The following is a 26,663-nucleotide window of genomic DNA, read 5'->3' on the forward strand; positions in this document are numbered from 1 at the left end:
TGACGCCCACTTCTGCCCTCAACAGGCATGTGCATGCACGCAGGCACACATACTCACACAGATACACACACATATAAATGATGATGACTATAAAAGTCATGCTCCATATATTCTGGGATAAGAATTCTGCTTCTAGGAAGCTGGGTCCAGATATACTAGTAAAATGACACCATGCCATCATGGCATTGCTTACTGAACACATCCCCAATGTAAACAACAGCTAAGACACTCTGCAGCCACTAAAGCCAAAGAGGATGTTTTTCTGTAGCAGGAATGATCTCTAAAAAATACTAATGGGGGTGGGGTGAGGTGGTGCAGGAATGGAAGTGTCGAATAAGCCAGGCGGTGGTGGCGCACACCTTTAATCCCAGTACTCGGAAGGCAGAAGCAGGTGGATCTCTGTGAGTTCAAGACCAGCCTGGTCTACAGAGTGAGTTCCAGGACTAAGTAGTCTCAAAACAAAACAAAAACAAACAAAACAAGAATGAAGACATAACAAAGAACATCTTGGGCCAGGTGCAGGCCACCATCCGTAACCTTCAAACTTAGGAGGTGATGCCAGAGGGTTCTCGGTTCAAAGGCATCGTCTCACCTCCAACTGAGGACAGAAAATACAAAAAGTATATCCTGGTTTCTGATCAAAATGCAAATCCCTGGTGAGGCCCCCAAAGCTCGGGTCTGTGTCCAGCCTTGTCTCCACAGTCAATCCTCGCCACTCACTCACATTGTCGGCGCCTCTCTGCCTAGAAGATCCGTCCTTCCCTCCTCCCTCCCGCTCTCCTTCCTTCTGTCCTTCCTTATTTCTTTTCTCCTTCCTTCCTTCCTTCCTTCCTTCCTTCCTTCCTTCCTTCCTTCCTTCCTTCCTTCCTTCCTTCCTTCCTTCCGTCTTTCCCTCCTCTTTCCTCCTTCCTTCTTTCTTCATTTTTCCTTCCTTCCTTCTTTCCTTCCTCCCTCCCTCCCTTCCTTCCTTTGACTTAGTCAACCTGAAGTCCCACTCAACTGTCACCAGCCCCAGACAGAAAGGGACTGTGCAGCCTCCTCTGAGATGCCAGGCACAGATGCCACCACACGCTGCGGTTATTAGGTCCCCATGTAGCATAAGCATACACTTATTTATGACAGTCACAAACAGGGAACACATGACTCCACTCAAATGGAAGCACAGTAAGACGGCTTCTACTATCAGACCAGTAAATTTCCACAAGTCTCAAGACAATGGCAAGGTAAGGAAGCAGACACTCAGTGGGAGTGTGCATCGACACAAAATCAGACAACAGGTGGCCTGTTTCGCGAGCACATGCAGCAAGTGACAGACACAGCGCTAGTCACTGAATGGACACACAACAAATCAGGAGGGGGGCTGGAGAGATGGCTCAACAGTTAGGAGCACTTGTTGCTCTTACAGATTCCAGGAGATGGCTCAGAGGTTAAGAGCACTGGTTGCTCTTCACAGAGGTTGTGAGTTCAATTCCCAGTAACAAAGGACTCAGATTCAGTTCCTAGCACCCCACATGGTGATGTTCCCAACCATCTATAACTCCAATTCTAGGGAATCTGACGCCCTCTTCTGACCTCTATGGGTACTGTGTATGTGTGAGCATGCACACACACCCATACACACATATAAGCAAAATACTCATAAATAAAATGAAATAGATGAATATTTAAAATTAAAAAAGAGCACATATTGCTTGCTCTTCTAGAGGATCCAAATTTGGTTTCCAGCATCCGTGTTAGACAGTTTACAAATTGCCTGTATCTCTAGCTCCAGGGGATCTGGTGCCCTTCTCTGACCGCTGTGGGTACCCGTCTCACAAGCACAGACCCCTCCACCCAACACATACACACTTAAAAACAAATCTTTTTATTTATTTTGAGACAGGGTGACAGGGTCTCCTTACAGAGCCCTGGCTATCCTGGAACTCTCTATGTAGACCAAGCTATCCTCAAACTCACAGAGATCCACCTGCCTCTGTCTCCCAAGTGCTGGGACTGAAGACATGTACCGTCATGACTGGCTTAAAAAAAAAAAAACCAAAGGCGCAAAGGACCTGTCTGTCACCTGAGCTCTGAAAGAGGAGTGAAGAAAGAGGCCTGTGTCACAGCACTGTGTTTTCATGAACCAGAAAGAGATTCTTTATTACTGACACAGAAGACACACTAACTACTAGGAGAAAGCGTGGTGTTTACACATACTATAAAAGGGAGTGATATACATGTGTTTGATGCATACAAGAATACATAAAGCCATAGCGACTCATTAGTAAGCCCCATGGTAGGATGTGGGAGGAGGAAGATATTTGTTATGTGTATTACTAAATACATCTATTTCTGTATTTTAAATTTTTTACTGTATACATATATTGTCTAGTCACAATTAAATTACTTATAACAAAGAAAAAATAATAATGTAAACAAAGTGTAGATGCCCCTAAGCCATTAGCACCAAGAGAGGAAATACCTTGAACTTGTTCCCAGCGCCAGAAGAGTCCATGACAAAACTTCACCTGTAGCCTGGTTCCGCCACAATTGCAGCTAGGCCATCGAAGATGATGTTCAGAGAGTCAAGCACTTGCTTCAGGGTGAGCCTGAGAGAGACGAGAACGATGACAAGCCTGTCACCAGGAAAATTCAGAGGTAGCAATAAATGACAAGGCTCGGGCTCTTGTTCCTACTAAGACACCTAGAAGACTCTGAGGACCCTGGCGTGCCCTGGACACACCCCTGGGATGGAGCTGTCACTCACAAGCCCAGCATGCACAAGGCCCTCAGCCCTATCCCCAGTTCCAGAAAAGGAAGGAGGATTGCAGAAAGCCCATGGAGGCCCTGATGACCCTGTGGATGAAGGCGCGTGGTGCTTCCAAGGGCATGGGAAGGCTCGCCAGCCCCAGCCACCCCTTTCCTGGGGTGGTCCTGATTTGGAGATGACAGAAACGTCCCAGCCCTCCTCCTTAGCCTGGTATGATCTGGTTTTATAAGGGCATAGGCTCCTCAGAGATGTTACAAGAGGAACAAGAGCCTCGGGGCCAAATGGGACTGAGGCTCAGGCCTCTCAGGCTGGCTCCGTCCAGTTGTACCTCACCCGCCCTCCTCCGCTCTGCTTCCTCACCTCTCCCAATGCCCCACTGGCCAACCCTACCCCACTGGGATCTCAGTAGACCTCCAGGCTGCAGGCCAGCCCTCCACTCACACCTTCTCTTGGTCAGAGAGGCAGAACAGGTTCCTGTGTTTATCCATCTCCCTGGCAACACGAGCCTCCACAGGACGGTGTCATCCAGGTATCTAGGTTAATGTTTCCTGCCTCTCCTTAGGTACAGGTACGTTCTGGCTCTCTGGGGCTGGGACCAATCCACCCCCAGTTTCTGCATGACCCCCCTAACCTACCATGAATTATAACTGGCAAATGCCAAACTCTGTGTGGAACTGACTGAGAGAAATAGCGTTCCTCACATTCCCTCTTACCCGAATGCTCCCAGGCCTACCCATGATCCCCTGCCTACCCATCCCTCTGAACACACCCCAAACCCTTGTCAAGTGGTGCCACTCCCGACCCTCCCACCCTCCAGGTGCGCACACACTCCTGCCTCTGACTACGAGTGTAGCTGTGTGCGCTGCTCCTTTTCCACAGAGATTGCTGCATTTCGTGCTCTGTTCAACTAGAACATTCTTTTCAGGCCACTTTTTTTAAAAAGTGCAGCTCCTCAGCAACCCCTGCCACCTGATTTTGTGGTGCGTGCTAACGTTATCTGCCCTGCCAAGAAGGCGGCCACTCATGACCTGCATCGCCAGGTCTCTGTCCTTTGTCAGAGATCCTGAATGACGTGGGTGGCAGGCAGGACAGCTCCTCTGACTGGTCCCTGCTTGGCTTCTGTGCGGGCTCTGCGCACATTGCCTGCTCCCCGTGTTACTAGCCCAGACTCTGCACACTACCCGCTGTGGCTCTCACTTGTCTCCCGTCCTCCAGGTACCCAGCATTATGAATAGTCCTGCTTTCCTGCCCAGGTTCACTACCCGACACTCCGTGTGTGTGTGTGTGTGTGTGTGTGTGTGTGTGTGACAGAGAGAGAGAGAGAGAGAGAGAGAGAGAGAGAGAGAGAGAGAGAGAGAGCGAGAGCTGTCCATTCCCAGACACATTGTAAGTGCTGGGAAGGCAGAGGCCTGGGCCCACGCTACGCTGTTTGCCAGTGTCTGTATTCATATGGTCACCACAGACGCCCAGTGGCTGTTTGCCAAATGGGAGACTGGAGATGGGAAGAGTAAAATGGGGGAGAAGCTGAAGGGCTGGAAGGAGAGGCAAATGTCAGGAGTGAACTGCAGACCCAGAAGCTGGGTAAAGGCCTTCTCCTTGCAGGACAGGAAGCCCGTCTGGCACCCCTTCACAACTTAAAATGGGCTTAGTCTCGGTTTGTGTATCTTGTTCTGTGTATTCATTGTGAATGAATTCCCTGGAGGCGGGAGCTATGTCTGTCTTGTTCACCACCGTACCCTCAGAGCTGGCACAGTGCCACCTGGCATGTACAAGAGTTCCAGATCGTGTTTGCTAATAAATGAAAGAAGGCTGAGTGACCCGGAAGAATACAGAACTGACAGGGCACCTGATTGGCACTTGGGCCAGTTTAGACTCAGGATAGAAGTCTCTGGGAGAATCTGCAGTCTTACTGCAGGGGCACAAATGGGGTACAAAGGCTGGGAAGAGCAGGGAGCCCCAAATATTTGGGGGAGGCAGCATCATTGGCGAGGAAGGCAGCTTGGTGACTGTTCAGATGTTAATGAACAGTCAGGCAATGGTGGTGCATGCCTTTAATCCCAGCACTCGGGAGGCAGAGGCAGGTGGATGGATCTCTGTGAGTTCGAGACCAGCCTGGTCTACAAGAGCTAGTTCTAGGACAGGCTCCAAAGCTACAGAAAAACCCTGTCTCAAAAAAAAAAAAAATTTAAAAAAAAGATGTCAATGAATAAGCCCCTGGCCTGGCCCTACCCAGAGGACTTGGAAGAGAGTCCATGCTGCCCAGCCTGCACCCTGCCCCAAAGTCAGCAAGAGTGGTATGTCTGGGTAGGGTGGGGAGGTTAAGTCAAGATAAATCTGATCATGTACTATGCACAGCATCCGGAAGGCAGAGGCAGAAGGATCTCTTGAGTCTGAGGTTGGCCTGGTCTACATAGAGTTCCAGGACAGCCAGACAGGACTACATGGAGAGACCCTTGTTGGAGCCAACAGATGTGGATTTGTTCCCTCTTGACCAAAGGTCAGAGAGTTCAGGCCTATTCCTTCTTCTTCAAAGTTATTGAGGGGCGGTTTGACCCAGGGTGTGGCTACTAACGGGATGTTTTGACCTAGGGTGTGGTTACTTGATGCTCTGGGTATTGAGAAGGTGGTGACTTTGTTCCTAGATTCTTGGTAAAGAAGTCTTTTGTCTTTCCCCTCCTATTTGGATTGGGGTCTAGAAAGCCTATGAGAAATAAACACGGGTGGATTCAGTACTCACTGGGTTGCCCTCCTGACTCTGTCCTGTGTCTCTATTTCTTTTGTGTCTTTGTTTCCTTCTGCCTAACATGCCCCTGCCCTGGAACAATGCACGAACCTGTCGAGGCTGGACCCCGACAGACATTATTTAAAAAAAAAATAGTGTAGCCAGATGGCTGGGTACAGAGAACACTGAGGCCAGCTGGGAGGTAATGGTTGGAGGTAGAGGAGCAGAGAACCATGTCCCTGCGGTCAGAAGTGGTACTTCCAGGACACTTCCTGGCTGGACAAGCTCAAGGGAAAAGCCATCAAAGGAAAGGAAGACCAAGCTATTGAACAAGGACAGGTGGGCGTCAACAGAAAGCGAAGGAACATCAAAGAGGAAGTAGCCACTTACTGGCCTAACAACAGAGGTTGTGGACTGACCCAGGAGCCTAAAGGGCAGGGCAGGTGTTCACCACTGTGCAGTAGCTTGCTGTCTGTCCCAACAAGACTTCCCTGAGCACTCTCTGAAGCTTCGTTAGTGACAGGCTCCATTGCCCACAAGCCCATCAGTTCCTTCCGAGGTGAAAAGCCCCTCGATTCTAACCTAGGCCAGGGCCACTAAGCTAAAGCTACACGCCCTCACTCCCTTCACAACTAGGCAACCCCATGTTTGGGGTGGCGCAGCTTCTGGGTCACACTCAGAAGAAAAACCAAGGTTCCCCAGCCTCTTCACTCCGTTCCCAGGAACATGCACTCAAGAAATGGCTTCTACCTCCCATCCTGTGACTGCAACCAGAACCCCAGGCGACAAAGGAACCAGGAAGAGGGGAAGCCACAATATACAGTCCAGTCACTGCTAGCTGCACCTTTCACGGGAAGATGTTTCATTTCTGTGTGGAGGGTGTATCTGTGTGATGCTTGTGTGTCTGTCTGTGTGGAGGGGCATACACATATGTGTATACTCATGTGTGCGTACGCAGATGTGCATGCCATGTTTGAGGCCAGGGTCTACATATTCCAGAATGGCCTGCCAGGCTGGGGCTGTGTCCAATTTCTCTTCCCACCAGTGAGCCAATCAGTGTGTGGATGTGTGATAGAGTCACTGAGTACATGGTACCAGTGCATTAGAGGGCCAGAATACCAACCACTGGGAGGCAAGAGCATCTAAGGGAAACATGGGCTGTGGAGCAGAAGGCCTGAGTACCACTACAGGGACTGAACAGGGCAGGTCTGTGTCCTCAGCTGCAGACTGTAAGAACATTTGTTTTAAGAACATATGAGAGGGCTGGATAGATGGCTCAGTGGTTAAGAACAGTGACAGCTCTTCCAGGTCATGAATTCAATTCCCAGCAACTGTATAGTGGCTCTTAGTCATTTATAGTGGAGATTTGATGCCCTCTTCTGGCATGCAGGTGTACCTGCAGATAGACCATCATATACATAAAATAAACAAATATCTTTAAAAAGAGTCTATATGAGGATTCATGAGTTAGTATGTGTGAACAGAACTGTGGCTAGCAAGAGCCTTAGCTTTTATGGGAGTGTAGTTCAGTGAAAGGGCCCCAGGGTACCCCCCCCCCACACACACACGTGAGAAAAACAGAAAACTAGAACTGAATACATCTCTTGACTTCAAGGGCCAGCCTCATCCACGTCATAAGATCGAGCCCAACCAGGGCTACACAGTGAGACCCTGTCTCCAAAAGAAGGGTGTGGAAGGGCAGCTAGAGATGGCTCAGGGGCTAAGAATGTGACTGCTTTTCCTGAGAACACGGGTTCCCAGCACCCATATCTGGTAGCTCACAATCTCTTTTTTGCTTTTCCAGATAGGGTTTCTTGAGACAGGGTTTCACTGTGTAACCCTGGCTGTCCTGGAATTTACTCTGTAGACCAGGCTAGCCTCAAGCACAGAGATCTGCCTGCCTCTGCCTCTCGAGTGCAAGGACTAAAAGCATGCACCACTGCCTGGCTCACAATTTCTTATAAATCCACCTCCTGGGAATCCAGTGCCCTCTTCTAGACTTCAAGGGAACCTGCCCTTTGATTCTGGCATTCAGGAGGCAGAGGCAGGCAGATCTGAGTTTAAAGCTTGGTCTACTTAGGAGTTCCAGGTCAACCAGGGATACACAGTGAGTCTCCTCCTTTCACACACACACAGTGTGGAGGGAAACAGATAAATTAGAACTGACAAGGTATTAGGTGTTAGAGTTTTGTGTTTGAAATTGTGTAGGTGGGGCCTGAGGGCTGTGAGCACGGCTATCTCGGAAGCCTGTGCACAGCTGCTGACCACAGACTTATTTCATTCATTCTTTTTTTCTTTTTCTTATTTTTGTTCTTTAGAAAAGGTTTCACTAGGTAGCTCTGGCTGTTCTGGAATTCATTATGTAGACCAGGCTGGCCTTAAGCTCAGAGATCCACCTGCCTCTGCCTCCCGAGCACTGGGATTAAAGGTGAGCGCCACTGCACCAGGCTCACAGGCTTTTAACAGCCCTATGAAGACAGTTCACAGGCCCAGCAGCACAGTCACAACATGAAAAGCCACTGCACACAAAAGGAAACCAACTAAACTGGGCATGATGGCACATGCCTTGACCCCAGCTTGCGGAGACTGGGGATCTCTTTTGAGTTTGAGGCCAGCCTGGTCTACAGGGTGAGTTCCAGTCCAGGGCTACCAATGAGACTCTGTCTTAAAAACAAATACAAAAAATGAAAAAGAAAAACAGACTGTTGACACACCCACCTGAGACAAATGGGTCTCAGGACAGCGTAGAGTGAAGAAAGTCAACCAGCCTTCAAAGGTGACTTAATTTCACTGATCTGAATGGAGCACCAATGGCAGAGTGGCGAGAGGAGACGTGTGTAGTTAAGAAGAGAAGCATGGGGAAGGTGGTTCACAAGCCTGCATGACAAAGTAAATACATTCCCAAAATCTTTATTATGGGGGCTGGAGAGATGGCTGCTCTTCCAGAGGCCCTAAGTTCAATTCCCAGCACCCACATGGTGGTTCCCAACCACCAGTCATGAGATCTAGTGCCCTCTTCTGGCCTGCAAGCATACATGCAGGCAGAACTCTGTATACATAATAAATTAAAATCTTTTTTAAAAAAACAAAGTTTGTATTATGAATTTGATTAGACTTTTCATAAATCACTTTATTTTTCCCTCTAAGACTCTCCCAACTTATAAAAAATAGAAATCTATAGATATACATTGAGAATTATACACTTCAACACACCACCACTCAGGTCATCTCTGTTCTAAGAGCAATCACAGCGGTGCAGTTCCGCGGCCAAGGGCAGCAAGAGCCCCCTCAGCTCACACAACACACTCCACAGGCTTGGCTTCAGATGGTGCAGAAGTACAGACACAGACACGCTGGCTAGAAGCATCAGGAACAGCAAGGGGTGGCAGCTCCTGTTAGACCCTGGGACTGGATTCCAACTGACTGGGCCAGGAGCTGCCAACTACATCACAAGCTCTCAGAATCCACACAACCCGGTCTTCTTGTTCTGACCGCAAGTTCTGAGTCACCATGAAAATACTCCTGTTTGGACCAGAGCCAAAAAGGCTCATTTTCGCACCACCACTTATTCTTTCTTCAATTCCAGACACAGAGCTTTTTGTTTGGTTTGTTTTGTTTTCCTCCAGGCAAAGGGACCAAGGGTTCTAGAGTACAGCAAGGAAGGTTGATCCCCCCTGCCAAGTTACTGGAAGCCAGGCATGGTGGTTCCCGCTGTAATCACAGCACATGGCAGGAGATCACTGAGCCTGGCATACAATGATTTCTGTGATAGCCAGGGCTACAGAGTGAGCTCCTGTCTCAAAAACACATGGCACAGGGTAAGAGAGTGAGAAAAAAGAGGAGGAGAAGCAGCAGCCAGGGTGGAGTACATGGGCTCAGCACTCCAATCCAAGGACGACTTATCCACTTTATGTCAATTTCCACGTGCCCCTGCCACTCACTCTTCTTTGGATTTGGTTTTTCAATCCCTCTTTTCAAACAAGCCAAAGATCTCAACTTTCCCAGTATCCTCGAGATCATGTTGCATGATTAGTGGGAAGTGAGGAATGGTGTCTTCTCTCCAGGGAGTGGGAGTGGGCGGATTCAGACTTGCTTCTTGACAGGCACATGGACTCAGCAGGACCCTCAACCCACTCCCTCCAATGAGTGGGAATGTGGCTTTCCACCATCAGCTGCATTTCTCAGCTAAGCCTAGCCCTCAAAGCAAGTCCCACCCCCAGCTGCTAAGCTCTCTCCCTGGTGCTTAAAATCCATGGCTCCTCTATCAAGTCCTGGGTGAACTAACTCTATCCTTCCCAAAAGGGTGCTCCGAGGCCCACGTTCCAAGGGGGATGACCCCACTGTGGTAGGCTTTAATCAAATGTTGGTCAGAGATTCAAGGCTCTGATGGTCACCGTCATTATCTTTATTAACCCATGTACTCCTAGCTCCTGCCAGCCCCAGATCAGAGTTGCAGCATGGGTCTGTTTCCAACATGATGAGGGATACAAAGTCACTGTCTACCAGCCCAGCAGGGATCTTGGGGCCCAGGTGTAGAAAGAAGTGAGAATGAGGTTCTGGGCTGTAAATCAATGCCATGATTCTTGTGGATGAACGAGGGGGATCCAGGTGGTCTGGAAGATACACTTGGCAGTCTTCCCGGCAGGGCATAGAGCAGTGGACCCTTTCCTTCCTAACAATTTCCCTGGCCCTCCAGGTTTCAAAGGAATCAAGTCCTGTGATGAATTAATGAAGTCACCAGCAGAGTCCGGCCTGTTGGCAAACAGGGTTGCCTTCATAGAAGGCTACTGCTAAAAGACACAGCCTGGGCAAGGCCAAAAGGGCGCCACCTTCTTCTTCCCTCTGACCTCAGGCCCCAGGAAAGCGGTGTCCTCTCACTTACAGGGCAGCTTCCTTCTCAGCTCACGAGAGGGACCTAGAGAGAAGAAGAACCAGAGAGCCTGCCCCGGGGCCCCTCTCACTCTCCCAGGGGAGCGCAGCTCTGGGCTCACAGGGTTGCCTTGGCACAGGCACTGAAGTGCAGCTGCTGCACGTGGGAGCTGAGGAGAGACAGGCAGGCAGAGTAAGATGACTCCCTCTTGCCCTAGGAGTGCTCACCAAGCTCATGCCTGCTGGTGAGCCTATTCCTACCAAGGAGCAGACAAGCAGACTGGAGCAGGCTCTGGACCCCAGCCTCCAACTCACTTCTTCCTGCGGATCTTGGGCTTCTTCACGGGGCGCAGATACGGGTTATCGATGATGCTCTCCTCCCCGTTCCGGCTGCCAGACAAGGAGGAGTTCTGCTGCAGGACAGAAGCGTTTTCCTTCTCAGCTCCGGGGCCATCCTTTGAGCAAAAGCCGAAATAGAGCAGAGCACCAGTGGCATGAGGAGAGAGGCTGTGCCCATAGCAAGAGCCGGCTTTGGTGTCTACTGAGAAAGGAGAAGCCGGAGCCACTGTCTTTCCAGGGCGGCCATCTCTGCCCCAGGCTCAATGGGACCTGGGCAGTGGCTGGCTCTACAGGGAGCTGACAAAGTGGGGTGCTCCAGGTCCTGACTCTTCAGAAGGTGGGGATGAGATAATGAAGGCCTGGGAGTGAGGGTTAGAATTTTCTCACTTCAGGGAGGAAGCCTAACCCAATGGGGTAACAGAAGGAAGGCCGTCGATACCTTGGAGTAAGAGACACAGAGCCAAAACAACTCAGGGCACAGGAGAGCTCTCCTAGGCCCAAAATAACGTAAGTCCCAACACATTTCTCCGAAATCTCTCATTTCTGGCACTTGGAACAAGGGACCAATGACTGTATCCCAGCATATTCCAGAAGTGAAGGCAAAGCAGAGCCTGCAGACCCCACAAGTTCACACTGTCACTGTCAACCAGGCTTAGTGTCCTGGATGCATGGGTAATCGATTCTCCTTTCCTTATTAATACTTGTACGCTCCTTATTTTCCACACTCTTTGCCTTTATTTTATTTTTGTACTTCTTTAAAGTGAGCAGTGGCAGCAGGGTCAGGACATGAAATTTCACACTAAAAATCTGACGTGGCCATGCAGGCCTAGCAACTAGGAGCTGAACCGGCATCGCCCCCAGTGACACACCAAGGGTTCCCTGGAGGAACTGAGAGCCTCAGACCCCAACTACCAGTGGCTGCTGTCACTGTGATGCCATGAACAGAGGATTCCTCTCGGGATAGTTGGCCTCGGGCTTACTGGCCTGAAGGCTCTGGATGGCTTCTAGAGGTTTTGCTACATATCCATACCAAAAAGCCATTTTCCTGTAGAACACATGTGCTTCATTCCTCCCGCACTCACACTAAACCCAACGAGTGGACCTACAGCCATCAGAGAGTCCCTCTTCAAAACAACTGCCACTAGACCAGCTGCGCTCATGTGGGACCAGGTGTGGGAAGTCTGTGCGGACACCCAGCTCCCGGCCTGCCTTAATTCTTTTGTTTTGTTTTTCGAGACAGGGTTTCTCTGTGTAACAACCCTGGCTGTCCCAGAACTCATTCTATAAACCAGGCTGGCCTTGAACTCAGAGATCCTCCTGCCTCAGCCTCCCTGAGTGCTGGAACTGAAGGCATTGCCTCAGTACTTAAGGGTGTAACAGAGTATCACCTATCACTCCCTCCATCGACCACTGCTCCACATCCAAACTCCACCAACGCTCAGAGGCCACTTAGACTGTACCTTACACATGTCCTCAGGTAACAGTGAGGGTGACACAAAGGGCTGAAAGGTTGGCTCCAGCTCCCACAAAGGCAGGATGCTGGACACTGTAGAAATGCTATACTCTGGTCCCCTTTAGGTAGCTTTGAGACAGGAAGCATCCAATTAACTACTTGTAGAAAAAGTGAGGGGTTTGCACGAGTTCCTTGGGCACTTGGGCAAGGCTGGAGGACACCAACAACCCTACCTGTCTCACAACTGTCCATTCCACTTCTTAGCCAACAGCTCCAAGTCCGACTCCAACCATGTCCTCTCTCACCGCCAGTTCCCTGTTCAGACTCCCAGCTGCTTGCTTGACAGCGTCATAGAAGCATCCCATAGGCACCTCACATTCAATGTGCCTCAGCTTCCTCAGGTACCCTACCCCTAGTCCTCCCATTGTGGTGACGTTACCATCCTTCAGGTGCTTGAGCAGTGAGTTCTGCAATCCCACCTGCTTCTTTTCTGTCACTCAATTCTCATCTGTTAGAGGGACATCCTCTTGGCTTTACCTATCAATGCAACCAGACCATTTCCACTTTCCCTGCCGGTGCGTATCGAGGAGAAGGACCCCCATCTCTCCCTGGCCTACATCACTGTGGCAGCTTCCTAACAGAGCAGCACTCCCTCAGGCTCGCTTGCACCACAGCCACTGGTGATGCGTCCAGAAGTTCAGAAATGTCCCTCCTTGGCTCCACACCCGCCTGCAACTTATGTCACCCAGCTCTGGAAACAGTTGGTTCCATTAGACTGGCCCTTCCTCTCCCTTCTCTGTCCTGGCTCTGCATCCCAAATGCTGGTGTTTCTCAGGTCCTCTGCACCAGCTGTTACTTCTACGAGGACCCTCTTGCCCAGAGGGCATAGTTCCCCTCTCCTCTCCCCATCATGTCCCTGGCTTGGTGGTCCACCTTGAGCGTGCTACTCCTGAGAAGCAAAGCCTCCATCTCACCAGGTACTATTCTGTCCATGGCACTTTCATCTTGAATACTCTGAGTGAAGACTTCACACATCAGGTTTAATTCCTTCTCCCACTGCACATACTGGCTCGCAAAGGCAGAGATTTTATCTATGGGGTCACTACTTTCCTCTCTGCAGCCAGAATAGTGTCTGACAATGGTCACTGCAAAACGGGTGCTCACTGAGTGGATGACTGGCGCGGTTTCTCACCCAAGAGTAAAAAAACTTCTGGTTGCGCCAGAGCGCTAGTTCAAATGTAGGAGAGAACAAAAACAATTAACCACTCTAAAACTAATGGTTCCTTTATGTTTAAGGACCTGGAGAAAGGGGCCAGGGTTAAAGTGGCCCATAGCAAGAGTCCCTGAGAGACACACTGTCATCAGGAGATGAGAGGGCAGTTTAAAACTGGTCACTGAGTGAAGCGTGATTGTGTATCCTGCTACAATCCCAAGCACCTTGCAGGAGGCAGGATAGGGATTCTTAACACATGATTACATTTTGCAGGCCACCAGAATATAACAAGTCCAAATAACTGCCTTTTTAAAAAAAATATACTTTGTATAGAAGAGTGTGGCTGTATGGCTGTACAGTCTGAAACTGCAGAGAGTTAGCTTGCTTTATTAGCTTGCTCCATCTCAGGCTGGCCCTACAGATGCTACGCTCAGTGCCTGCAAACTCCACCCTGAGCCACAATAAGGCATTGGTCTCTTTAGGTCGTGACTCAAATGTCACCTTCTAATTCTTCCACCCCTTCCACAGCTCTGTCTGAACCTTTAGCTCCGAGGGCGGGGCTTTGTTGGTCTTGCCTTCTACAAGTTTCCGAGCACTTGGAACAGGGTCTGGACCTGCAGTGCTCGTCAACATTCGCTACACGGGCGACTCCCAGGATGTCTCAGACAGAGACTGGTCACACAGGCCCATCGTGCAAGTTTCTAACAGACGGCCAGAGACCTGGGATAGACCTGGGAGAAGTTCAGTTCCCAGGGGCAGGGGCCTAGTGTAGGACAGGCTGTTTTGGGGTACTGTGAGGCAGGCAGAAGGGTGAACCCACCGCGCTGATATGAAGAGCGATGTTCTCTGTGTCTGTCTGCTCATCCTGTTCCGAGGAGTCTGTCTCTTCCATCTGCTGGATCTCCAGCTCAGAGGGAAGCAAGGCCGTGAGGTAGGGGATGGTGAAAGGTCTGGCAGCAATCACTGGGGATTGGAAGAGAGACATGACTCTGTCGAGCAGCCAGAGGGAGCCAGGTACGAATGCTGCCCGGTGACCATGACCTCGAGCTAGTTAATTCCCCTTTCCCACAAGCCTCTACGTCCTGCAAAGACAAAGCTAAGGATTGCTAACTCACAGGTCTGGATGGGCTGCCTGAGGGGATGTGTGGGAAATGGTTAGCACCTGGTGGCCTCCAGCCAGTGACTGCAGAGCCAGGCACACGGCAGGCACCGAGTGGAAGCTTCCTGAATGACTAGACCAAGCTCCCCATTCACCTCTGCATAACCCGAGGTCCCCTATGGAGATGACTGACTTGGTCAACAAAGCCTAAATGAGATGTAACCCAAGAAAGGAAGCTGAGAGGCAACTGGCTGCAGATGCCAGTGTCCCTCCTACCAGCTGGTCTATCACTTCTACGGGAGACTCGGCTGCCAGGGCTCAGCCACCAGTGAGGTAACCTAAACTCACTGCCTTGAGCAGCCAACAGTTCGGAATAGTATCTCGGGGCCTGGAGGAAGGATCCAGAGATCTGCAGAATAAACCGCACTAGAGAAAAACACGAAGGCTCACTCATCTCTCCCCACCACAGAGAAAAAGGAAAGAGGGTGTGATTATCTCAAACAACAAAACAGGGCTCCCACAGGGGGTGACTCTCACAAGGGAAAGTGCTGACGTCATCCTTGAAAAGACTCTGGGTCTCGCCCGTCTTGGCCATGAACCGGGTGAGGGCTCGCTCCACGTCTCGCCTCTGAGATGCAGCCTTTTCTCGCAGGACCTGGTAGTCAGACACAGGTTCACGGTACGTCTAGAACAACAGAGACACCAGGTTGAGCCTATGCTGCCTTCAATCTCCTCAGGCCCTGTCTTGCTGCAGCTGTGTCCTTCTGAGAACACGACCTGCTAACTAACAGAGGGAAGCTATGTGAAGAGCGGCATCCGGAAGAAAGCAGAGCGAGCATCTCAGCCAACAAAAGTGCAAATATTTACCACATAGTTCACCATGGCAGCCAGCCGTAGGTGTAACACACAGATCCTCCAGGAAGACTAGGAGCCCCCAGGAGCCCTGACAGGGACCTCTGTTCCCCCAGAGTAACTTGGCATCATAGTGTATGTGTGGTGGCATTTGCACACTGTGCCATCCTCTTGTTTTCAACCCACCCTCTCGAAACTGACGCACTGGTCCAAAAGGTTCCTAGAGAATTACAGAATAGTGGTGTGGTGGCCCGTGCCTTAACCCAATCACCTATGAGGCAGATCTCAGTGAGGTCAAGGCCAGCCTGGTCTAACAAAGGTGAGGAAGGGAGGAAGAGAGAGGGGGGGAGAGAAGGATGGAGGGAGGTAGAGGGAGAAAGAAGAGAGGAAAGGAGGGAGGGGTAGGAGGGAAATGAAGCAAAGACTGAGGGGAGGGTGGCCTGCAGACAGTAATGTTCATCATGTGCACACACACCACACACACACACACACACACACACACACACACACACACACACTCTGTGGATGACTGCACGCCCTCATAGAGGAATTAAATAAATGTCATTTTCTAAAAAGGAAAGAAAAACAGACTAAGGCTGTTACTGTAAATGCCACTGAGACGGCCGAGGACAGGTGACTCCTCCCAGTTGGTGCCTTGTTGGCCATCTCTGGGGAAATGCTCGAGAACCAGTAAGAATGAGAGACTGTCAAATGTCCTAAACTGTAATGTCAGGGATGACATTTAACACTGACCAAAACAGCAAAGGCATGTTTTCATGACAGAAAGGCAGGTTTTTCCCTCTAAAGACTTCTCAAGGGCTGGAGAGTTGGCATAGAGGTTAAAAGCACTTTTGTTCTTGATAAAGGATCTGGGTTCAAAGTCCCAGTCCCACAGGGAGGCTCACCACTTTCTCAGGCACCAGGCATGTATATGATATACAGACATACACGCAAGCAAAAACCTCATATACACAAAATAAATCTAAAAATTAAAATAAAATAAGGTTTTTCAAAGATTCCCCCTTGTGTGGGAGGTCCTTCTGTCTATATGTTGCTTTTATTGGTTAATGAATAAAGAAACTGCTTTGGACCTATAGCAGGACAGAACTTAGGTAGGGGGGGGAAGATGGAACTGAATGCTGGGAGGAAGAAGGCAGAGTTGGAGAGATGCCATGGAGCTGCCAGAATCAGACATGCCGAATCATTGCCGGTAAGCTATTGCCATGTGGCGATACACAAATTAATAGAAATGAGTTAAATTAATATAAGAGTTAACCAATAAGAAGCAAGAACTAATGGGCCAAGCAGTGTTTTAATTACTATAGTTTCTCTGTGGTTATTTTGGTTCTGGGCAGCTGAGACAAACAAGTGGCCTCCTCCTCCATCCCCCCACCCCCAGTCTTCTAGTACTAGAATTATAAGTATGTAACACCCCACCTGGCCTGAGCGGCTTGTTTTGAAGATGTATTTTATTGTGTATATGTGCATTGCTTGTGCAGGTGCCTGAGGAGGTCAGAGGCATTGGATCCCCCGGAGTTGGAGTTACAGATGGCTACTGTAACTCCTACTGTAGGTGCTAGGAGCCACACTTGGGTCCTCTGGAAGAGCAGTATGTGTTCTTACACTGAGCCATCTCGCTAGCCTCCTACAGAGCATTAAAAGGAGGCACTTGTGAACATGGTTACTGTTTTACAGTCCACTGAACTGTGTCATTTACAGTCTTCCTTATCACACATAGGAATGGGATTTCCTGACAAGTCTAAAATCATCCTAACATGAAAATCAGATTTTGAATATGCACATTAAAAACAGAATCTGGGCATAATGGTACACACCTGTAATTCCAGCACTGGGGAGACAGCAGGCAGAATAATGGCTACAAGTTCAAGGCCAGCCTCATCTACAGAATGAGTTTTAAGCTAGTCAGGGTTACAAAGTGACACCCTGACTCAAAGCAAAAGACCAAGCAACCAAAATGTTGTAGTTATTTCAATGACATCTGACATTCAATAAGTTGAAATTTTAATTGATTAATTGATCTATCTATCTATTTTGGATTTTTGAGGCAGGGTTTCTCTTTAGCTTTGGACTCTGTCCTGGAACTCGCTCTGGAGACCAGGCTAGCCTCGAACTCAAAGAAATCTGCCTGCCTCTGCCTTCCCAGTGCTGGGATTAAAGGCGTATGCCACTATCACCTGGCAAAATTAAAAATTTAATTTTTAAATAAAAAACTTTTTTATCTATTTTATGTGTGTGTACTGGGAATACAACTTCTGTTTTTTATAATTTATTTATTTTTTAATTTTATGTTCATTGATGTTTTGCCTACATGTAGGTTTGTGTGAGGGTGCTGGGTCCTCTGGAACCAGAGTTATAGACAGCCGTAAGCTGCCACGTTGGAGCTGGGAACTGAACCTGGGTCCTCTGGAAGAACCTCTAAGCCATCCCTCCAGCCCTAGGAGTACAACTTCTATAGGCTAGGCCAAGTGTTTTGCCACTGAGCTACTACCCTAGGCCCTAGCTTTGAAGATTTTATTTTATTTATTAATGTGTAGGTGAAGGCGGGAGAAGAAAGAATAGAGAAGGGGCGAGGGGGGAAATGCTCACATCCATGCAAGTACCTGTAGAGGCCAGAAGAGGATGGCAAATCCCCTGGAAGGCAACTGCCCAACATGGGTACTGGGAATTGAACTCCGTTCCTCTGAAAGAGCAGCAGGCACTCTTAAATGCTGAGCCTTCTCTCTAGCCCTGTTTTTGTTTGAGACAGGGATTCACTAGCCCTGGCTGTCCTGGGATGTAATAGAGATCCTGCTGCCTCTGCCTCTGCCTCTGCCTCTGCCTCCCAAATGCTATGAGTAAAGGCCTGTGCCAGCACACCTATTCACAGGTTCTGGATGTAGCTTTTTCAATGAGGAGAACCATTAAAGAATTTAAAGTGGCCAGGTGGCTTTAATTCCGGCACTTGGGAGACAGAGGAAGGAGGATCTCTATGAGTTCAGGGAATCAGAGTGAGTTCAGGGATAGTCAGGGCTATTACACAGAAAAACTCTGCCCATCCCCCAAAAACATTAAAGTAAACTGACCTAGAGATTGAACTTGCGATTTAATATCCTACACCAACATTTCAGAAAGAAAATCAGCTGGGCGATGGTGGCGCACGCCTTTAATCCCAGCACTCGGGAGGCAGAGGCAGGCGGATTTCTGTGAGTTCAAGACCAGCCTGGTCTACAGAGCTAGTTCCAGGACAGGCTCCAAAGCCACAGAGAAACCCTGTCTCGAAAAACCAAAAAAAAAAAAAAAAAAAAAAAAAGAAAGAAAGAAAGAAAAAAAAAAAAAAGAAAATCAGAGGCCACAGCAAGGCTCCCACTCAAAAGGTCACAGGTTTTTTCTGGACTTTTTTTTTTTTTTTAAAATAAGGGTGAGGTTATTTTTTAATGTATGTTATTTGTAGCAGGCTAAGTGATAATATTCATATGGCCAGCATCTGATGTGGGTGTAACGAGACACACTTGTTATCTCAGCACTTCAGAGGGAGAGGAGAAGGTCCTGGAATTTGAAGTCATCTCTAACTATGTCCTGAGTTGGAGGCCAATCTGAGCCGTCTGAGACTCAATCTCAGAAACCAACACTGAAAGGAGCTCCTTACATTATTTTATTGTCCGGATGCACTAACATACTATAAAAGGGGTATGAGCACTAGGAACAGACTGTATTCCCATAAAAACCGTTTACATATAGTCAACTCCTAACTCCTGGCATCTCAGATGACCTTATTTGGCAACAAGTCACCAAAGATGTCATCAATTAGAACGAAGTCATGAAGAACAAATGATGTCTTAAGAGAAGACAAAGTGTGTTAAACAGAAAACCAGCACCACGCAGAGACAGGCAGATAGGAGTGATGCACCTATTAACCAAGAAACGCTGGAGAAACGCTGGCACATCCTTGGCTAGGGCAAGGTGAACAGATTCCTTACAGGTTTGAGAGGGAGCGTGGCCCTGATAACACCTTAATTTTGAACTTCTGACCCCTAGGCCTATGGAATAATATATTTTTATGGCTCTACGTCATCTACTGTGTAGCACTTTGTCACAGCAGCCCCAGGACTCTCGAAGACTGCAGTCCAGATCAGCAGCAGCTCAGTCTGTACCCAGGCTGGCCTCACACTCAGTGCTGGGGTTACAGGGCTGGGCCACCATGTCCATAACAAGGTTGCGTCTCTCTAGGGAAAGTCGCGAGAACTGAATGGCACTGCCACCAGCAAATGTTCACCACTGCGTTCACATCACTCACAGCCCCTGGAGGCTCCACCACTCACCGGAGTTTTGATGTAGGTGTGGGGATCTGGAAACTCAGGAAAATGGCTGGGGATGTGTGGTGGGTGGGGTCGGTTCTGCCCTGCAGTGAGGGCCTTGGGTGTTACTGGCTGATTGGTCACCGGAGCTGCAACAGAATCACAACGGTTACTTCTCCAACCCTGCATTCCACAGACAACAGTCCCCGTTCAAACCCCTCCTGTCACTGGACCATGACTAAGCACCTTGCTCTTCACTGATAAAAGACCTTCCAGAACCTTTTCAGATCAGCACACAATGACCAGCCCTGCCAGGTAATCTTGCTTGATATTTCAATCAGTGACAATCCGCCTGTAAGCCTCTTGCATCAACACAAGAGTGGCCGTCACCAAAGCCACCACATAAAAGAACATGCTGAAGTTCATCAGGGGCATTACAGAGGCTGCTGGCTATCTTTCCAGGGACCGCGAGGGCACTAGGAACAGTGTTCAGTGCAGCTTTTACTCGGCATGCAGGAGGCCCTGAGGTCCAATCCCCAGCACACACACACTGTTCAGAGACCCCCAAATAACAAATACTGAGCTGGGGAAAGTGTGGGCTTAACAACTATAGGATGGGAAGGGAAATGGTGCTTTCCATTGCCTCTCTCCAATGCAGGTGGCAAGATGGTGACCAAGCCAATCGCCAGGACCCACATGGTGGAGGGAGACAGCCTCACAAAGTTTCCTCTGATAGTCACATGCACACACACAGTAAACAGATGCAGTATCAAAAAGATGCCAATGCAAAAGAGTAACTTTAAGACAAATAAAGCAATTCACCCCAAGTCCTAAAGCCTAAAGCAGTTACTCCTTACTTAGCTTAAGGGACCTACTTATCTAAAGCAGAATTAACCTTCTCAACAGGGATACATTAGACATAGTTCTTTTGTTTGCTTGTTTTTTGAGCCAGCATCCTGCCTGTGTAGCTCAGGCTAGCCTAGCCCTCATTATGCATCCCCAGTGCCCTAGAGCTGTAGAGCAGCCCTCACCCTCACGAGTAGCCACCAAAGAGCAGCAGTTCGGATGGTGCAAGCCACAAAACTGCCTTTAAAACATGAAAGCAGGGCTGGAGAGATGGCTCAACGGTTAAGGGCATTGCCTGCTCTTCCAAAGGTCCTGAGTTCAATTCCCAGCAACCTCATAGTGGCTCACAACCATCTGTAATGGGGTCTGGTGCCCTCTTCCAGCCTTCAGGCATACACGCAGAAAGAATATTGTATACATAATAAATAAATAAATATTTACAAAAATAAATAAATAAAACATGAAAGCAATGACAGGTAAGTGGGTACAGCTGCACGCCAATGGAACTTTATTCAGAAAAGCAAGCAGTGGACCACATTTTGCCCACAGACCCTAGTTTGCCAACTCTGATCTGCAGAAGCAAGAACTTTTATAGTCTTCTCTTATCGCATCTGCTCTTCAGGGCTGCAGTACAACAGCAGGAGCTCAGAAATGGTTTAGCTGTGTGGAGACGAAGCTTCACACTGTAATCCCACTGCCCAGATCAAATCAGGCTGTGGGTAGTTAACCCCTCCCAAAGACTGGAAAGGAGCCTGCAACAAGAACAGCTGCCACTCTGAGGTCTGCCCTATCTCCAACACCTGAGTACTCACTAAGTGCCTGGGTTCCAAAGCCACTTACGTGCGGTGATGACCATCCTCTGAGACCGTTTTGCATAAGCAGGAAGAGTGTCCACATTGAACCCTAGGGACAAGAAAGACAATCACTGCCTAGGCCTGTGAATACAAAAGGGACGTTCACAGTGGGGGAAAGGGGGTTTAATCTCCCAACTTAGCCACTATTCTGCCCCTTAAAAGACGTTCCAGCAGAGTCCTCCAATAAGGACTTAGGGGTCTCTTCCTCTTAACCTCCTAAGCTAAAAGCAGATCAAGGGAAACAGGAGGGAATCCATGAACACTTCAGCAGACACCCCAACCACCAGGCTTTCCTCCCTCCCTAGTGGCCCCAATTCAGAGATGAGAAAGCAGGAGATGCTAGAGATGCGCTCACCCATTTCAACCAGTGTGACCACGATATCTGACAGTGTGGGCTGGGTCCTGGCTGTGTGCTCGCAGTAAGACTTCGCACTTCTCCCGATTTCTGAGATGTCTACAAGGGTCAAAGGCCACAGTTCCTCCCAAATTCAACAGAGGGTTACCAGTGAGTCACAGTTCTACTCTACATACACACCCCACGAGCAAGGGCAGGGCGCAAACAGCACTGTGTCCACTCACACATGGTAGCCCAATTCTCAACAGTCAGAAGGTGGGAAGGAGTCTCTCCACTGAGACTCCAGTGGATAAACCAACTGGGGCACACACATCACACGGAGCACTGACACTTGTTCTCACAGGTTTCCAGATGGCCAGCTGTTCTGGCCTCTACCTCACAAGGGCTAGGGTTATAGTGCGTCCACCCTATCCAGCTCTACAACGGAGTATGTGTTCAGCCCTCAAAAGGAATGAAATCTATAACATGGGTAAACTTTGAAACACTGTGTTAAATCACATAAACCAGGCACAAAAATGACAAGTAAAAATTTTCAGATTCCATTTATCTGAAGTAAAGAAAAAAAGAAAATAAAAAGCAAAATCAAAATGGCTCAATGGTAAAGGTGTTTACTGCCAATGACAGGAGTTCCATCCCTGGGTCTCATAGGATGGAAGGAGCAAACTGATTCCCACAAGTTATCCTATGACCTCCATATCTGTGCTATGGCAAGCATACAATCCCCACCATACACACAACTAATAAGAGTAATTTTTTTTTTTTTTTGGTTTTTCGAGACAGGGTTTCTCTGTGGTTTTGGAGCCTGTCCTGGAACTAGCTCTTGTAGACCAGGCTGGTCTCGAATGCACAGAGATCCGCCTGCCTCTGCCTCCCGAGTGCTGGGATTAAAGGCGTGCGCCACCATCGCCCAGCTAATAAGAGTAATTTTTAAAAGGATATGATATATATCACATGTGCTGGTTTGAAAGAAAATGGCTCTCCAATGGAGTGGCACTATTAGGTGTGACTTTGTTGGGGTAGGAAAGGCCTTGTTGGATGAAGTGTGTCATTGTGGGGTGGGCTTTGAGGTCTCCTATGCCCAGGCTACTCCCAGTGTCACAGTCCATGTCCTGTGTCTGCATTATCAAGACGTAGCCAGCACCATCATGTCTGCCTGCGTGGCATCATGCTCCCAGCCACACATAATGGACTGAACCTCTGAAACTGTAAGTGACCCCAATTAAATGTTTTCCTTTATAAGAGTTGCCATGGTACAGCACTGTGAGTGCACACTTAATGTCAATGATTAAATGACAATGATTAAAATGACAATATTGCTACATATCTCTTACCACACATACAAACATCAAAACAAACAGGTCCTATGCTACAATGGACAATTTTTTTCTTCTGTCTGAAGGTAAGCCTCGGCCTTCCAAGAAAAAGGGGGCAGTATCTAAGAAGAGAGTTTCTGAAGCTGGGCTCTCGGTACTCACAGCTCTGCAGCATCTCTGTCAGTGTTTCCACAGATGCTTTCTCCGCGCTCTCAAATCCGGCCTCGGTCAGCAAGGAGCTCACAACCACTTGCAGAGTCCTCCTCCGGGCCAGATGGTAGTTATCAGCAGGGTTAGTGGACTGCTTACTTCCTGGTCTCTGGAAGCAGAAGCCCACAAAGAGGAGACTTTTTACTGCTAGGCCAGGATGAAAGCACAGAGTGCACACAGCATCGATGGCAAACAGGCTGGCCTACTGCTGGATGTGTAGCCCAGGACCACACTGCCATCCTCTAACTTCCGCCTCCTCAGCATACAAATTACAGGCATGCAGCAACTGTGGCCTGGCTAGCAAAGGTTCTCCTGCTAAATATTTATCAGTGTCTGATACTTAGAGTTACAGATCTCACCAAGTGAGTAATAACTGAGCATCCAAATCCAGTGTCTTACAATAAGACAAACACTACTTGCTCAAAAAAAAAAAAATCACAGCCGGGCAGTGGTGGCGCATGCCTTTAATCCCAGCCCTTGGGAGGCAGAGGCAGGCGGATCTCTGTGAGTTCGAGACCAGCCTGGTCTACAAGAGCTAGTTCCAGGACAGGCTCCAAAACCACAGAGAAACCCTGTCTCAAAAAAGCAAAAAAAAAAAAATTACATGTAGATATGTGTGTGTGTTCATGTGAGCGCAAGTGTCTCCAGAAGCCTGGAGAGAGCGTCGGATTCCATTATGCTGGAGTTACAGGTGGTTGCGAAACGACCCACCGAACTCGAGTGTTCTGGAAGAGCACCTGCAGGTCTTAACCACTAAGCCATCTCTCCAGCCCCTTCACTTCTTTCTAGAGCAAATTACCAGAATATACACACAAGCCGGGTGGTGGTGGTGCACACCTTTAATGCCAGCACTCGGGAGGCAGAGGCAAGAGGCTCTGTGTGTCAGCCTAGTCTACATCTACAGAACGAATTCCAGGTAGCCAGGGCTGTTCCACAGAGAAATCCTGTCTCAGGGGTAAAAAAGACAAAAAAAAAAAAGAGGAATATATACACGAATTATGAGACTGGAAGAATAAATCTGTCTTTTGTTCCATCCACACCACTTCATTAACACGGAAAATAAAAACAGCAACAACACCGGACGCAGAGGAGGGCTAAAGTAACCTCAAAGGAAGGCGAGGAAGGTAAATATTTTGAAAAGGAACCCTCTTCCAACTTTGGCTGGCCAGTAAGAGGATGAAAACAGCTTCTTCAGACCAATCAGAAGGCGTTCCGGGTTCCCACCCTCACCAGGGGACGAGCCAATCACGTCTCAGGTGCACCAATTTAGGAGGCCGCCGCCAAGTCTCTAGCAGCGGGGGACGCATTTGGCCAGGAAGACTTTTCAACCATCGGATCTGAGAAAGGGTTTGGATTTCTCGGTCCGAGATTGTGGCCCAAACCATGGAAAAGATCCAGAAGAGCCAAACCCTCTAGACTTTACGCCGCGCCTCCCCACCCTTACCGTTCCGGAGCCACCAGGCCCGGCCGCCGCGTCGGCCATCTTGCTCTCACGTAGTGTGCGTGGGCGCGAGGCAGGATGGGACTTGTAGTTGGCGTGGGGAGGTGGCGAAGGGCGGGGCCACAGGTGCCCCGCCTCGCGGAAAAGCTCTAAGAAATGTGGGAGGCGGAAGGAATAGGTCAGACTACCACAGCTCTTGTGACTCTGTGTGAGCCAAGCTTTCCTGAACCTTTCGGCGCTATGGCAATGGCTCTGGAAAACACTCTGTGGGTTACACAGAGTTAAAAGGAACCTTTTTTGGCTAGAAGCCAGCCATCTATAATCCTACCACCTTGAGACTGAGCCTGAGGATTGGGAGTTCCAGGCCAGTTTGGGACTACATAAAGAGACCTTCCCTGTCAGAAAAATAAGTAGATAGATAGTAAAAATAAAGCTGTTGATATGAAATAATTTCTTATTAAAAATACACTTTTGAAGCCGGGCGATGGTGGCGCACGCCTTTAATCCCAGCACTCGGGAGGCAGAGGCAGGCGGATCTCTGTGAGTTCGAGACCAGCCTGGTCTAGAGAGCTAGTTCCAGGACAGGCTCCAAAGCCACAGAGAAACCCTGTCTCGAAAAAAACCAAAAAAAAAAATACACTTTTGTTTTTGTTTTCCCCCAAAGATTGGGTTTTCTGTGTAGTTTTGGAGCCTGTTCTGGCACTAGCTCTGTAGACCAGGCTGGTTTTGAACCCACAGAGATTCACTTGCCTCTGCCTCCCTGAGCCTCCACTCCCGGCCATGTTTAATTATGCACTTGTTTTTGTTGTTTTTCAAGACAGGATTGTCTCTGTAGCTTTGGAGCCTGCCCTGGAACTAGCTCTTTTAGACCAGGCTGGCCTCAAACTCACAGAGATCCTCCTGCCTCTGCCTCCTGAGTGCTGGGATTAAAGGCGTGCGCCACCACCATCCAACTAAGAACACACTTAAGAATGCACTTTTGAGGGCTGGAGAGATGACTCGGCCACTAAGAGCACTGACTGTTCTTCCAGAGGACCTTGGTTCAATTCCCAGCTCAATAGTTAAGAACATACACCATTGTTGGAGAGAATCAGAGTTCAAAGTCTTAGCATCCATGTTGAGTGGCTCACAACTGCCTGTGACTTCAGCTCCAAGGTGATCTGATATTCTCTTCTGGCATTTGAGGGTATTCACTTGTGCAAAAATACACACACACACAAATACAATAATAAAATTAAGTGCTTTTCTTAAAAATGCATGCATTTGTTTTATGTGTATGACCATTTTGCCGGCATGTATCTCTGTGAACCCCTTGCATGCCTGGTGCCAGAGAAGGCCAAAAAAGGACTTTGCGTAGCCTAGAACTGGAGTTGCAGACTGTTGTGAGCTGCCAGGTAGGTGCTAGGAATTGAATCCAGTGTTTTTTTAACTGCCGCAACATCTCTCCAGTCCTTAAAGGCACATCTGAAAAGGTTCTAGAGGCTGAATGCATTAGCAGGGCTTTCTCAGTTTGGCTGATTTTTTAGCTTGTTGGGCCAGCCCAATCCCAGTGACCTCACTCTCTCAGAGAGGGCCTTCATACCAGTTGTTTTGTGTGAGCCGGTGTTGTATGTAGCCTGGCTGGTCTCAGACTTGCTACATAGCTGAGGATGACTTTGAACACTGTGGTGGTTTGAATATGAATGGGCCACATAGGTTCATATATTTGAATGCTTAGTCACCAGGGAGCAGCACTATTTGAGAAGTATTAGGAGGTGTGGTCTAGTTGGAAGATGTGTCAAACTGCGGGTGGGCTTGGAGGTTTCAAAAGCCCCCACCTGGCCTAGTGCTTCTCTCTCTCCCCTCCCCCATTGCTCCCCCCCTTCTCTTTCTCTTTGCCTGCAGATCAGACATAGCGTGGTGTTTTCACCCTCATTTATGCTGCCGTGCTCCCCACCAGTGGGGATGACTGTGGACCAACCCTCTACACCTATAAGCAAGCCCCCAACTAAATGCTTTCTTCTATAAAGCTGTGGTGGTCATGGTATCTCTTCACAGCTATAGAACAGAGATG

General features: G+C 48.8%; 1 protein-coding gene across 5 annotated transcripts; it reads right to left on the reverse strand.

Annotated features, from left to right (window-relative positions):
- Positions 1-2,446: 2,446 nt before the first annotated feature.
- Positions 2,447-24,690, reverse strand: Taf8 (TATA-box binding protein associated factor 8). Of its 5 annotated transcripts, none has more exons than XM_075980865.1 (9): positions 24,614-24,690; positions 23,122-23,278; positions 21,647-21,745; positions 21,278-21,340; positions 19,616-19,740; positions 14,982-15,129; positions 14,166-14,308; positions 10,656-10,750; positions 8,578-10,386 (listed from the first exon to the last, which is right to left on the reverse strand). In XM_075980865.1, exons 1-9 carry the CDS (start codon positions 24,650-24,652, stop codon positions 10,374-10,376), a joined length of 882 nt encoding a protein of 293 aa, XP_075836980.1. In that variant the 5' UTR covers positions 24,653-24,690; the 3' UTR covers positions 8,578-10,373. The 5 variants fall into 5 exon arrangements, with proteins under 5 accessions (XP_075836981.1, XP_075836980.1, XP_075836979.1 ...); XM_075980864.1 differs by having other exon boundaries at positions 10,656-10,753; XM_075980863.1 differs by having other exon boundaries at positions 10,656-10,795.
- Between the last annotated feature and the right edge of the window lie 1,973 nt (positions 24,691-26,663).

The sequence above is a fragment of the Microtus pennsylvanicus genome, chromosome 7 (assembly GCF_037038515.1).
Source record: "Microtus pennsylvanicus isolate mMicPen1 chromosome 7, mMicPen1.hap1, whole genome shotgun sequence".
Taxonomy (NCBI): domain Eukaryota; kingdom Metazoa; phylum Chordata; class Mammalia; order Rodentia; family Cricetidae; genus Microtus; species Microtus pennsylvanicus.

Excerpts from the sequence above, each read along its gene's own strand:
- Taf8 (XM_075980862.1), bottom strand. The coding sequence starts at position 24,652 with ATGGCCGACGCGGCGGCCGGGCCTGGTGGCTCCGGAACG. Across the intron at positions 23,279-24,613 it reads GGCCTGGTGGCTCCGGAACG|AGACCAGGAAGTAAGCAGTC; the intron begins GTAAGGGTGGGG and ends TTCTGCTTCCAG. Across the intron at positions 21,746-23,121 it reads GACAGAGATGCTGCAGAGCT|ACATCTCAGAAATCGGGAGA; the intron begins GTGAGTACCGAG and ends TGACCCTTGTAG.